Genomic DNA, 13,726 nt, shown 5'->3' with positions numbered 1-13,726 from the left:
AAAATGCGATACAATGAAAGAAAGGAAGATGTCGAAGCGACTAGGTTGTCTATGGAATCTGACACCCACCTTGGCCTAGGCGATGTAAAGAGGAGGCATGCACAATGAATGAAGGTAAAGAAGATAGTATAGAAAAAGAATGCGACAAGAAATAGGGCGGCATGTCATGGGAAGCGAGATCGATAGGTCAGTCGTGGTCCGGTAATCTTGAGGATGGACTGTATTTATTTAGTAGTAATTGCTTGTATTTCGACTTGAATGTGGACATGCTCGTCGACTGTCGGATGGCCGGCGGGATACTGTTCCATACATCAGGTCCGGCCACCGGCCTTAAGTCGGCCACCAGAAAAAAAATCAACTTCAAAAAAGGGCCATTGTACTTCTCAAGATACGAAATATCCCTTTAGAAACGTATATTTATATTGTAAAACTTGCGGATATGATATATCACGCTATCTTCAGCGATTCTACTCATTACTTACCCTCGTAAATCGCGAAAATCGATTGAGCCATTTCAGATTTGATTAAATGCGATGAAGCGGAATGATGTTTAGAATGTTGCCGATGGAAACAGCGAAGCAACTGCGTTCAGGAAATGTTGGTTTTTGAATAATTTGTAGCATGAATTGAAGGCTGTTGATATCTCCAATTCCAGTAAAGGAAGATTACTTGTTGAAATTTAATAAAAGGAGATTGCGAAGGTAATTTTTTGAAGTAATATGATTAAAAATATCGTCGTTGTGGAATCAGAGTAACTTATATTCGTTTTACACTGCGACTGCTGATGGTGTTTGGTAGAATTAAGTTTTTGTATAGTTTTCATTTTCGTTCGGCCATATCTTGGCCATGATTAACTTAATTGCGATGTGTCGAACAGAACCATTGCCAAGATATGTCCGGAAACATGAACAGTTTGCCCAAACTTGATTTTCTTTGGATTTGAAAAATAAGATATACCGTACTTTAATTCCGCAGCAAATACTGTACCGTCAGTACGACAATTTCAGAAATCAAGGTTTGCATTTCATTCAAGTTTGGTGCAGGAGTGAATATACATTCTCTATATTCGTTTAATATATGCTGCACTGTATGTTCCATTTAGACGGCAGAGTATTTCTAGAAAACATTACTAATCATGAATTTTAATTCAGATGTTGTATGGATCAGGAGAGTACGATGTACGTCGTCCGACAGATGCATACACTCCTGCTCCAAGAGTACGGCCAGAAGCTGTAGAAATAGCTCAAAGACATAGAGGCATGGACATGAGGAACTGTCTCGACGTACCAAAACAATCCGCATTTGGAAGGCAAGGTAATATTCTGGGAAATTGAAATGATTATAATGAATAATAATAATAATAATATTTTTATATTTAGAAAATTGTGTAAAGTTATGAAATAAATTTGAAAATAGTGACCTAGTATACAACTGTTATGCGAGTATTGCAGTATCATTCATTGTGGCGTCATAACAGTATCAAAGATGTTGAAATAGGTACCTTTTATGCCAGTTCTACATTGCATTAATGATAATTTGGTATTTTTCGACCGTACCTATTTCATTGCACTTTGTGACAATGCTGTAGGTTAATTTTGACTTCACAGCTATTTAATTTCCAGTAACTTCAAATGCGTTACGTGTTTCGTATGATGCGATACGATCAATCGAGGTTTCAAGACTTCCAAAGTGGACAATAGTATCAAAATTATAATTTTTGTTGATAAATAAACTGTTATTGGCAAGGAGCGTATATTTCAGTACTCGAAAATTTCATGTCTGATTACTAGACTCTAACCATAAAAATTTATTCTCTAATCAATATTCCTAGCGTTACTGGTCATATGTCGCTAATTTTGTTATTATACTGAGTCAAGCGTAAAGACACATAATTTTATCAACATTGCGATTGTAAATCTCATAGACTTTATTATTTTGCAGCACAATCGCTCAACGTCTCACAAACCCGCGGTACTATGCTCATATCCGGAGTAAAAGGTCCGATTCCTATCGACCCAGTCTTAAACGGAGGCAAGTACTCGAACAGATCAGCGAGGCCGATGCCACGAGTCAAACCGGAGGCTCAAGATATTGCCACCAAAGCAAGGGGCACAATGGACGTCAACCTGGGTCAATATGGAAAGCCTGATCGGAGTAAGAATATCTAATGTCCTGTACATAGGGTTGTTCAAAAATAACGTTTTAATAATCCTTATAACAAATTTTTACCTGTAGAGCAGAACTTCAATATATAATTGAAAAATATATTCATATTGAACCCGAATATTTTCGGCTGACACTCGTCAGGGATGATCGTTGGCAAATAGTAGGGAATTGGAAAGAACATTGTATATGGTGTGTGGTGATACGATTGTTGATATACAATATACATACAAGAAATATACTACAGAATGCAAAAACTTATGTTGTAAAGATATATAGACCTAATGGATGAATTTTCATATAGTGATGTATGGTGAATCGCGTGGGACGGAAAATATCAACCCCAAGGAAGGTCCAATGCGGAAGATGGGCATCAAAGGACCCATTTTGGTAGATCCCATTTACAATAACGGTAAGGCTTGGTCCTAGACTTATATAAGATTGAAATTTCCGAAAGTTAAATTTTCCGCAGGGAGATATTCAGGTCGTAGCGCAAGACCGATGCCTCGGGTTAAGTCTGAAGCTTCGGAAATTGCTGAGAAATCAAAGGGATGCATTCAAAATTTGTTGAAAACGCCCGACGTGAGAACGTTCAAGCAAGCAAAACCTAGTATGTTACGCTTGTTTATGCATGTATTTTATCGGTCTTTTCTAAAAAATTGATAAACCTGAATATTTTCGCCGGCTACTACTAGAGATTTCAATTCATCAATAGTATTTTTTTCGTCTCTTCAAAATTAAATTTAAATTAGAATGACAGTTTTTTTCCCAAATTGGATTCGAATTACTGAATTCACAAAAAAAAAACTAGTAGCTGAATTCAATTCCAAATTAGAAAGATATGCAACAATGTTTTGAGTTCTGAGCTCATTCACATAAACACGAAATGTATGTGCAGCAGGGTTGTAACCAAGTCACATGGCTCCGAGTCGCAAGTCAATCTCACTTTTATAGTTTTGACTCGAGTCAAGTCACGTCATTTTCAATTCACCAACGAGTCAAGTCCAAGTCTTCGAGCAGAGGTTCGAGTCCGAGTCCAAGTAATTGTGTTGACTGCTCAGTTTCCAGTAAAAGTCTTGTTAAACCCACTTCTTATGACTCTGTTTGGTGATATCGAATATTTTGCATTTATAATATGCTAATTTTCTTCACTTTAAGCAGTTTTTGGTCGCATTTTCAAGTATCAGTTCCAATAGACAAAATATCAAGAGTATGCTTACTTTACTTCTCTTCGAAATTACAATGAAATGTCGGTCTTGGCCGACGGCTGTCTGAGTCTTGAGTCATATGACTTGGTTCGAGTTATGCGCAATGACTCGAGTCCAAGTCGAGTCAATGCACGGATTGACTCGAGTCGAGTCATTTCTGTATTTTGAGAAAATGACTCGAGTCGGACTCGAGTCATTACAACCCTGCTGACTTGGCTCGTTTTGTACGATACAGTTCTGTAGTATTTCCAGGAAAACCAGAAATTAGATAATAATTTGAAATGAGGGAATAGAAACATTTTACAAAGTATATTAGAATTAAATTATCGGCATTTCACTCAAAATGTCAAATTAGCCTGCTGTTCGTATAAATATCTATTGTGACATTCTTTTACCTCTGCGTTAACAGAAAAGGAACCGACAGATCACGGGCAAGCCAACGTGAACCGGCTTCGTCAAATTCAAAGACAATCACGACAGAGAGAAAGGGAAAAGGAACAGAACAAACCCACCCCTGTGAAAGCTCTCTGGAAATCCACAAGATACGAGGGGATAGAGTCTAAAGTCAAAACCGTACAGACAGAGGTAGGAATTTGGAAAAAATTATCATTCCTATTCTTGAAGGAATTTTGCATTTTTAGACTCCAAGAGCACCGAGGGCGATGCCACCGCGTCCCAGTACAGCGCCACCCGGGCGGGGCAGTAGAGATCAGCAAGAGGAAGAAGTTCTCACTCCTAATCGGGTATATTATTATTTGAATAATTAAAGGTGGTCAGTAACGAAGGAAGTACTTGTACTTTTCAGAGTACTCAAGTATATTTTGTACTTGTACTATTTACACAAGTGTTAATGTTTGTAGACATTTCTACTTATCTGTTTTTTAGCTTTGGATCATGTCAGGGTTGTAACCAAGTCAAAAGGCTCCAAGTCACAAGTCAATCTCACTTTCATAGTTTTGACTCGAGTCAAGTCCGAGTCCAAGTTAGTGAGTAGAGGTTCGAGTCCGGGTCGTCCTATTATGACTCGAGTCCGAGTCCAAGTCATTGTGTTAACTGCTCAGTTCCGAATTAAAGTCTTGTTAAATCCACTTTTTATAACTCTGTTTGGTGATATCGAATGGTTCGCATTTATAATATACGAATTTTCCTCACTTTTAGCAGTTTCTGGTCGCATTTTCAAGTACCAGTGCCAATAGACGAAATCCCAGTAGTGTGGTTACTTTACTATTCTTTGAAATTACAATGAAATGTCGGTCTTGGCCGTCTGAGTCTCGAGTCAATACACAGATTGACCCGAGTCGAGTCATTTCCATATTTTGAAGAAATGACTCGAGTCAAGTCATGACTTTAGTCATTACAACCATGGATCATGTGAAGTTAAAAGTAGCTTTGTGATGTCGGAATCGTTGTTATGAGTTAAATTATCATAATAACCTACAAGAGAGAGCCCCTGTGTCACATTAATTGATTATATATTCGAAAATGGAGCATATTTATAATGTTATTGGTCATTTTGAGTTAGTCGAGAGGATGGTCCCTACAATTCTGAACCCACCCGCCTGCTATTCACCCCGCTAAAAGTTTGCGACCCCTCGAACAAATCTACTTTTTCAAACCACCTTGAGTACTCAAAGACCTTCATTTTCTACTCCCCACTCAAATAGTTGGACAAAAATTTCAATTTAAAAATTGCTATTTCTACTAGTAATTGAGCAGAGATTTACGACATTAGTTCTACTTCTACTTGAGTGTCGGCGTTGATTACTTTGACCGCATCTGCTAGTTGATGACTAGTTGATGACTAGAGCAAACTTGGACGACTAGATAATTCTAGTTATCTAAGTTGATTAAATTACGGCGAAATGAAGGTAGTCTAATTCTAATCTAATTTGCGGAATGTTTCCATTACATGCTCAAATGTTACTTATATCTAATTTCTGTTTTACCTGAAGACGCTACAGTAGGACTGTATGGTGCGAAACAAGCCAAGCTTGCTGTACTATAATTACAGTTTTCTGACTTTGAAATTTCATGCTGGTGACGTCATATTTTGTGATACGATTGTTGATATACAATGTTCTTTCCAATTCTCTACTAGTTGCTGACGATTACCCCTGACGAGTGTCAGCCAAAAATATTCGGGCTAAATTCAATATGAATATACTATTCAATTGTATATTGAAGTTCTGTACCTCCAAAAAGCTATTCTCTGACTTCGTACCACTACCATTTAACATTTATTTCTTATGAACAGGCTGCTCAGAAAAGGGCCGATGATTTCATTGCCCGGAACGCCAAATTGGCCAAGACATACAAACCTCAAAGATCGAAATCGCAACTTGATATACACCGGTCACACGATAAGTACGATCAGGACCTGAAGAAATATAATGACACTGTGAAAGGCACTGTACCAAACTAGTAAGTTGTTCGTTACGATTCAATTTATTAATACTCTCATCATTTAAAAAGTAGTGTTGCTTGTTGTCTCTAAAATTCTCGACAAGATAACGCAATGGTGGAGCATCCATCTTATCGGTAGATCGTGGGTTCGATCCCCGGCTGGGTCAGACCAAAGTCCAAATCAATGAAATTGGTTTCCGTGGCTTCCGCACTTGGCGTTAAGCTTATCTGGGATAGCATAGAGGTGTGGTGCAAGACTTAGAAAGCCCTACAAGTTGATATCTGCAGTCTGCACTTTCCTTATCCGGCAACATATGCACATCATGCACTCAAGGTATGCATATGCACAGATCGTGTGTATGTATATCATGAGTCGCTGCATATGCCGCAAAAACATCAAGGACAAACATATACAAGGCCTGCGTCCTATTCCTATTGACATATTCAATTTTGATATGCAGTGGATTATAGTACAAGAAGACTTTAAGATTCTGCCAAAAAATAAATTTATTTACCAGTGTTTCTTAACCTTTTTCCTAACGCGGAGCCCTAACCACAAAAATTGGAAGCTGATGAGAAAATAAGGTCATAACTTCTCTGGCCTAATCGTGGCCTCGTATTGTAGCCGTGGTGTTCAGTTGTTACCTAAAAAGCTATCTGATGAGTAAAAATGGTCATTACTTTCGATTGTGAGCACTGCAAATGATAAAATAAGTTGTAAAGCTAAATCTAGTTTTAAAATTGGCCTTTCATGGACCTGGGTTCAGAACCCCTGCAATACATACCATTGCTCTACTAACTGGTACCAACTGCCTGACTTCTTTACCTCGGTATCACAAGTGTATAAGCACGACACACTCGCGTCCATGTCGTACAACTATCACGTGGTTGACGTTAGATATCATCGCTCTATCAAATATGGTGTGGAGCAGTATATCGCTGCCTCTGCCTATCCGACAGTTGATTCGAGTCGAAATACAAACAATTTCTAGTGAATCAAATTTACCGGACCACGACCTGACATATCGCTCTCGCCTTCCAACACATGCCACCTTTTTGTCACCTGTTCTTTTATATTACCTTGTTTTACTTTTCATTCCATGTGCATGCCTCATTTTTACATCGCCTAGAGGCCAGGTGGGTGTCTGATCTTAAAGGCTACTCCAAGTCGTTTCGACACCTTCCTATCTTTTCGTTGTATTGCAGTCTTGTGGTGTATTGAAAGGATGAAATTGTTAACTATAAATTGAATTGAAAATTGAATTCCTATGATTGGTAACATCTAAAACTGAACCTGGGTGTCGTTTGCTAATTTTCAATTTATCCATCGTGTGATTTCCCAATCTTTGGTGCGCCGCTAAAGCAAATTTCAGATAAACACGAGTTGACCGATTTACTTTTTTCAATTCGATATATTTTTCAACGACTGTCAGTAGCTTTGCGTTCTATCAACTTCTTTTCTCTGAATATTCGCATTCACTTTTCGCAGCCTCCAAGCGCGGCAGCGAGATTGGGCGAGAGCAGAACGTGAACGTATCAAGAACGCTCCCGACCCTACCGTTCCCGAAGGACACACTGTATTGCCAGATCAAGACAGGAGAGAAACTTTGAAAGTACTAAAAGAAAGTAAGAACGCCTGAAATGATTGAGATATTCTTTTGCATCGTTTTATGGAAATCCTTTGGGTTTTCGCTCTGGTTTGTGCAAATTACGTTTTGGACATACTTTTTGACTTTGTGTGATATAGAATTCACTCCATGAACACAATTATAGGCCTTTGGATTAGAGGTCGACCAATATTGATTTTTACAGGCCGATACCGATATATCGGCTTACTCACTAGGCCGATACCGATATCATAGGCCGATATTAATATGGAAGGAGCAGAGAACAATTTCACCAAAAATATTATATATTAGGCAAGATGGCACTTGTACATGCCGCAGAAAGCTGAACAACAAACGAGAAAACTGAAATTGAAAAGAATTATTGCTTAATTGTGCACGTTCGATGAAATTTGGGATAACCCAAAAAGCAAAATATGATACAGAATTGCAGATCAGTCCAGAAAAGGTAGATTGTAAAGCAGGAAGCATAGTTTCTCTGCATGCTCACCCAGTCAAAACTCATCCTGCAAGGGTAAATCTGTCATATATCGCCCTTTGCGTCGTCGATTTTTTGAGATTGAGAACATGGAGCATTGAATTTCCGAAAATTTTGAATTTTTTTAAATATAAAATATCGGCCTTCATAGGCCGATATCGATAATCGGGAAAGATCTAAATATCGGCCTCGATGACCGACCATGTCGATAATCGGTCGACCTCTACTTTGAATATAGTTTTAAAGTCAAGTGTCCCATGCTCAGCCATCGTTTTTCGTTATCCCGCATGCTCAAATGCCAGGCGATTTGTCAAATCCATTTTTTGTTGTAATTGATTTAACGTGCGTATTTTTGTGAAATACTGATCAGCCAAGGAAAGCACCAAAGTCAGGGAGAAATACTACATCCCTCAATACGAAACTTACGGAAATTTCGTCGTGAGTGACGAACCGGTCTTAGTGGAACAGGAAAAGACTCACCGGACTGTGGAAAAAACAAAATACCTCGCCCCAGACTATCAAAGCCCACGTAATTCTGTCCAATATCAAGAATACAACAGTTATCAATATCCCGAATATCCAGTTGAATCAGAATTGGTAAGATCCACGAATTCAGCAAGTCAAAATTCAAATCGATACCATGAATACCCAGCTGAATCGGAAAGATACAGATATCCGACAAGTCAAAATTATTCAAACCAGGGGTACGTCCGTTATGATAATATCGGAGAAACATTGTACGACACAGCGTCTTCAAATCAATCTCCTTTACATTATGAAGATCGTGCTGGCGTTGATAAAATCATCGTTCCGACTAAATACAAAAGAAGTGCGGAAATACATCAAATGAATGCGATTCCTGACAACGACACACAACGCACCTACCCGTCAATGAATGGTACGAATCGATATCAAGATGCAAATTACTATCACCCACACACGCAAAACTCAGACCACCCACAGTATGGATTTACAGAAACCGTGATAATTCCAAGTTCAAACGGTCCGACTAAAGTCACTCATCAAGACAAAGATAAGCGTTTAAAGAATTACTCGAAATACAAAGAAGGAATCGGTTACATAAAATACGAAACCGGGGTGAAAAGCAAAGAAAAGAGCTCAAAAACGTGTCAAGAATACTCTCCTGAATATACATACGTCCGTGCGGAGCATATACCTCCAAATTATCGCGACCAAACTGATTGTTACAATTCAAGCAGGAATTTCAACAGTTTCCCTCAGGAAAGAAATTATGAAGCTGATAGCACTCGCCGACCGTATAACAGTCACAGGCCTTCAACAGCTGCGAATGATTATTCAATGTATGACTCTGAAGTTGTGTATCATTCAAAACCGCCCGCATCTCCATATCGCGAGTTTGGAAGTAGAGGATCATCACCAGGTCATGGAAATTATGAGTTGAATCCAAGATCGGAATTTGGCGATATTCGTATCGACAGGAATGCGCATCGTGTCACATTTGCGCCAACACCTGATATGCAACATACGTCGCCACAAAGATATCAACGTCCCAGTAATCACTATGATGATGCTCCCTGGAGTAGAAATATGAGTCCTGACACCCATGCTGCACAAGATTATTCGTTGAAAGCCAGGATCGGCTCAGCAACAGCGCAAAGCACGTATCAAGACCAATACAGGAGTCCTACACAGAGATATCAAGCTAAGGATGATCACGAGGTGCTTACTCACTGCATGGGATATAGGAGTTGTTGAAAGCGTAGTGTGAACATGGGGACCAGTCTATGAATCGAGCTCATGTAAAGTATTGTAGGTTTCGTGTAATTGTTGCTACTCTAGTAGAAGTAGAAGCATTAACTCTACACTTAATTACAAGTAGAAATAGACATTTCTGAGGCATGTCAAGACTACTTGAATTAGAGGCAGAAAATATGGATGGGAGGATTTGTCCTCTTTTTTCAATAAAAGTAAAATTTCCTCCGAGTATTTGAGTTTTAGGACTAAGAAAGACTAAAGTAAGTCAACCTTACACAAACCACACTTAAAAACCAGGTTTTTCCGGAACTGCCCCAAAGATTGGCTAAAAAACGGTCAAGAAAAATAAAAAGTTGAACAGTTTTTATGTCTGTTATTGAAACTTGAATAAAGTGTCCTCTTTTTTCGGATATGAAAATATGGTGACTCTACTAGTAAATCATAGTGTGGTAATAACTTTAGCAAATAGTTTCAAATATTAGTTTTGATCAGTGGTCGCATACTCTTAGCAGTTAATCGGAAGTAGCCACTATCGAAATTGCATATTCGCGACTGAAACAAAATAACAAATGACATTGGAAGTAGGTGCAATTTTTGAAAATATCCGCAGTTACCGTGATACAGTGGCCTATTTCACTCACCCCAAAACTATTTTGTACTTTCTTCAATGTAAATAACTTTGCCTTAAGTACTCCAAAAAAGTAGAATTATTTTGTTACTGACCACCTCTGGTGATGTCAATATTCCTCAATTATCTACAACTGTGTCGACTTGGCACACCATTGGTCCAAGTCCCATTCAGTTTCGCAGGGCTCGCGATGGGTCATCAATTATCTGTTCAGTGTTCATGCTTGGCTTTCTATAGATGTAGATCCTGCAGCCGTCCTCGAATCAGCGTATGATTGAGCACCTTGTGATTATCCTTGCATCTCGCATGTAGGCATTTGCATGAAAGACTCATGGAATGAAGAATGGCCGAGGAATGTTCACACTACAATTGTAGAGCTACCTTTCAATTTTTAGCATAACCCGTCTTGTTTCAGTGTCTAACATTGTAGCATTAATGACTTGAATTATTTCAAAGGTTTTTTACTTTATATATGATCTCTTCTGTATTGTATTTTACGTCTGTTTCTCTTTATCCTTACATTTGCTTATCTTGTATAGTAAGTGGTAATTTGTAGAATATAATTTTATCTATTTTCCCGACAATGTACCGTAATGGTTGAGCGTCTGGCTTTTTGATCGGTAGGTCGTGGGTTCGATCTGCGGCCAGGCCAGACTAAAGACCTATTAGTAACACTGGCATCCATGGCTTCCCCTCTTGACGCTCAGCATTTCCGGGATAGCATGGAGGGGTGGCGCAAGACTTGGAAAGCCTTACAAGGCTATGCCTCCACCTTGCTTGTCCAGCTGCGTATGCACAATTGCACTCATTCACTCATGGTGTGAATATGCACATTGCACAGATCGTGTGTACGTATGTATGAGTAGGTGTATATGCCGCAAAAAAAAACATTGAGAACAAAAACATATAACATCCTTTACTACTCATGCATAATGCACATTTCTTGCGTGAATTTGGCGTGGCTGTGATTTTAGACTACTTTTTTAACTTTTAATTTATTTTTATTTTTTCAGGCAAAACTATGCCTACAATACTTACTTTTTTACTTACTTGGATATCGCTATGTAATACTTGTATGTTTTCGGAGGACTCAAATAGGATTCGATTTTAAACTACTTCCACTTCTAGTTAACAGTTTTCAGTTTTTTTAAGCAAAACAAGGCCTAGAATACTTCTTTTTACTTACTTGGAAATTGTTACTTTTACTCGTACTTGAGTTACAATTTACAACACTATTTTATTGTTTTGGAAATTTTGGCATGTAACGAATTACTTTCACTTATCCAGAGACTTCAAGCAGGCTTGCTACTTGCATTGCTTACTCAAGAGGTTATGATTTTAGGCTGCTTCTACTTCTAGTTTTTGAATTTTTTTGGCAAAACTAATACACTTCTGTTTTACTTGGAAATCTCTACTTGTACTGGATTTAAAAATTGATAACACTACTTCTACGTGTAGTTGACTACTTTTTGCACCTCTGTTGAAGATAACTTTCAGTTGATACTGACAATGTCTGTAGACTTCACACAATAGTGACAAATTATTATTATCGCCGTTTAATTTAATCTCGCGAAATTGATTTCTTTAGGCCAGGTCGAGCTACTTCACGAGCACAGACGGTTGCCGGTACGTTCAGCCGACTCTCTTGGAGTACGTCAACGGAAGACAGATTTAGAACGCAGAATCGCGGAAGTGGACGAAGCTATCCGAGTGTTTGAAAGGCCGAGAGTTTTTGTGAAATCGGACCAATGAAAAAAGTTTACTCTTTATTAGTGGCGGCTGTCATGTTGGCAATTCGTGATCAGTACAAATCCTAGCCGAGGTCAAAAAATCGAATACCTGAGTGATTCGGTTCTGAATCAAGATAAGACTCCGAGTCGGTCATCCCTCATTATGATATCAGAACAGTATGAAAGATCTGGAAAGTTCAAATATGTACCTTTTATGCGACCACAAAGAATTTAACTCCAGTTCGATTTGGTATGTTGTGGGTTGATTAGGGCTTCACAAACATGTAATTTCCACTAACAATCGAGGTTTCAAGGTGTCCACAGTGGAAGATAGTATCGAATCTATAATTTTTGTTGATCAATTAATTTTTTGTAGCAAGGAGCTTATACGCTATACAGACACATTTTAGATATAATATGTTCCATAAATCGTACTGACATATATTCTCCTGCGAGTTTTTGTGCGTTTCTCTTCAGATATTGCTATTTCAAATCCTTTATTGCCATGCAAACGCTAATTTGAAATTGGTATAGGCAATTGCTGTCCAACTTGATCTGCATATTTATATTTGAATTGATGGCGTGGATATTTTGTGTGAATTATATCTTTACATCACGACGATAATCACTCGATTCTGTAGCAACCATTGGTATCAAGTTTTCTGTATTGGATTTTGTGTCTGTAGGCCTACACTACCTACTTATAACAAACCTTTGGTAGCGTTGTAGAGCAATCATGGGGACCTTTCATGTGCTGATTATATTTGAATATAGTTTATTTCAATTTCTGCAATTCTTTTATTCTGAACACTATATGATAATTGATTATTTATCGCTTTAGTTTGGGTAATTTACTGTATCTTCAATTTATCGGTTTGGTCTATATTTGTGAGTAAAGTTAAAATCGCGAATTGTTTATGTCGGTGGAATACTTGAAGGTATAGCGTCACAATAGGGTTAACAGACCATCAGTTATGAATAATTACACATTTCAAAACATCATCATTTCATCATCATAATTCTAGCAAATCATTGATTGCGATACAATGAAAAGATAGGAGGGTGTTTGGAGTAGTCTTTTAAGCAGACACCCAACTTGGCCTACAGCATGTAAATAAGAGGCATGCACAGTTGCATACTGGATTTAGGAAAGGATAACATAACAGGAAGCGACGAAAATGAATGCTGCATGCGTCGGTAGTCGATATGTCGGACTGTGGCAGTGTTGGGATCAAGTCACTACCTTCGAGTCACGAGTCATCTCGAGTCATTGCACATTTTGACTCGAGTCAAGTCAAGTCAATCGATTTTCGAAGGTGACTCGAGTCAAGTCAAGTCACTCGTTTTTTGGATGTGACTCGAGTCAAGTCACAATTCAAGTCAATTGCATTTTCGAAGTATCAGTGACGATTCAAAGTCATTACATTTTGCTATGGCTGTGTGAAAGACAGAATAATTTGCTTATCTTGCATCAAATAACTAATATAAAGTTAAATATGCATGCAAGAATGCGTTTTATCACGCAGACGTAGAACCGCAAATGAAATACGCGACTAGCCTATGCTACAGTCTGTTATTATATCAGCCAAAAATAGGATCGAATACGATGCCTCGAGAAGTTGTAGCAAATTGATATGGATTTGAATCATATAAGAAGGTTGGTAAAGGTGATCACTGCGCAATGTTAGCACTGAGCCGTCTAAGAAACATGGATACGTTAATTGCTATTGTATTCCTCTTCTTCTTCTTCTGCT

The 13,726-nt window shown here is 38.3% G+C and overlaps 2 protein-coding genes across 3 annotated transcripts in view; one reads left to right on the top strand and one right to left on the bottom strand.

Moving 5' to 3' along the window:
• Positions 1-13,726, bottom strand: part of LOC145449724 (atlastin-2-like) — a 214,325-nt gene that overhangs the window by 19,571 nt on the left and 181,028 nt on the right. The window lies entirely within an intron of this gene.
• LOC145450337 (enkurin domain-containing protein 1-like) lies at positions 475-12,890 on the top strand. Of its 2 annotated transcripts, XM_080328849.1 has the most exons (11): positions 475-701; positions 1,152-1,314; positions 1,942-2,154; positions 2,468-2,575; positions 2,636-2,773; positions 3,781-3,956; positions 4,013-4,114; positions 5,626-5,792; positions 7,264-7,400; positions 8,248-9,578; positions 11,831-12,890. In XM_080328849.1, exons 2-11 carry the CDS (start codon positions 1,152-1,154, stop codon positions 11,915-11,917), a joined length of 2,622 nt encoding a protein of 873 aa, XP_080184975.1. In that variant the 5' UTR covers positions 475-701; the 3' UTR covers positions 11,918-12,890. The 2 variants fall into 2 exon arrangements, with proteins under 2 accessions (XP_080184975.1, XP_080184976.1); XM_080328850.1 differs by lacking the exon at positions 8,248-9,578 and having other exon boundaries at positions 517-701.

This window comes from Botryllus schlosseri, chromosome 11 (assembly GCF_051294905.1).
Source record: "Botryllus schlosseri isolate E-star chromosome 11, Bs_hap1, whole genome shotgun sequence".
In the NCBI taxonomy this organism is placed as follows: domain Eukaryota; kingdom Metazoa; phylum Chordata; class Ascidiacea; order Stolidobranchia; family Styelidae; genus Botryllus; species Botryllus schlosseri.
Note: the sequence above shows the minus strand (reverse complement) of the source record. Positions and strands in the feature narration are given on the sequence as shown.

Bases quoted from the DNA above. Each gene is read 5' to 3' on its own strand.
- LOC145450337 (XM_080328849.1), top strand. From the start codon at position 1,152: ATGTTGTATGGATCAGGAGAGTACGATGTACGTCGTCCGACAGATGCA. The intron at 1,315-1,941 runs GTAATATTCTGG...ATTATTTTGCAG, and splicing joins ATCCGCATTTGGAAGGCAAG to CACAATCGCTCAACGTCTCA. The intron at 7,401-8,247 runs GTAAGAACGCCT...AATACTGATCAG, and splicing joins TTTGAAAGTACTAAAAGAAA to CCAAGGAAAGCACCAAAGTC.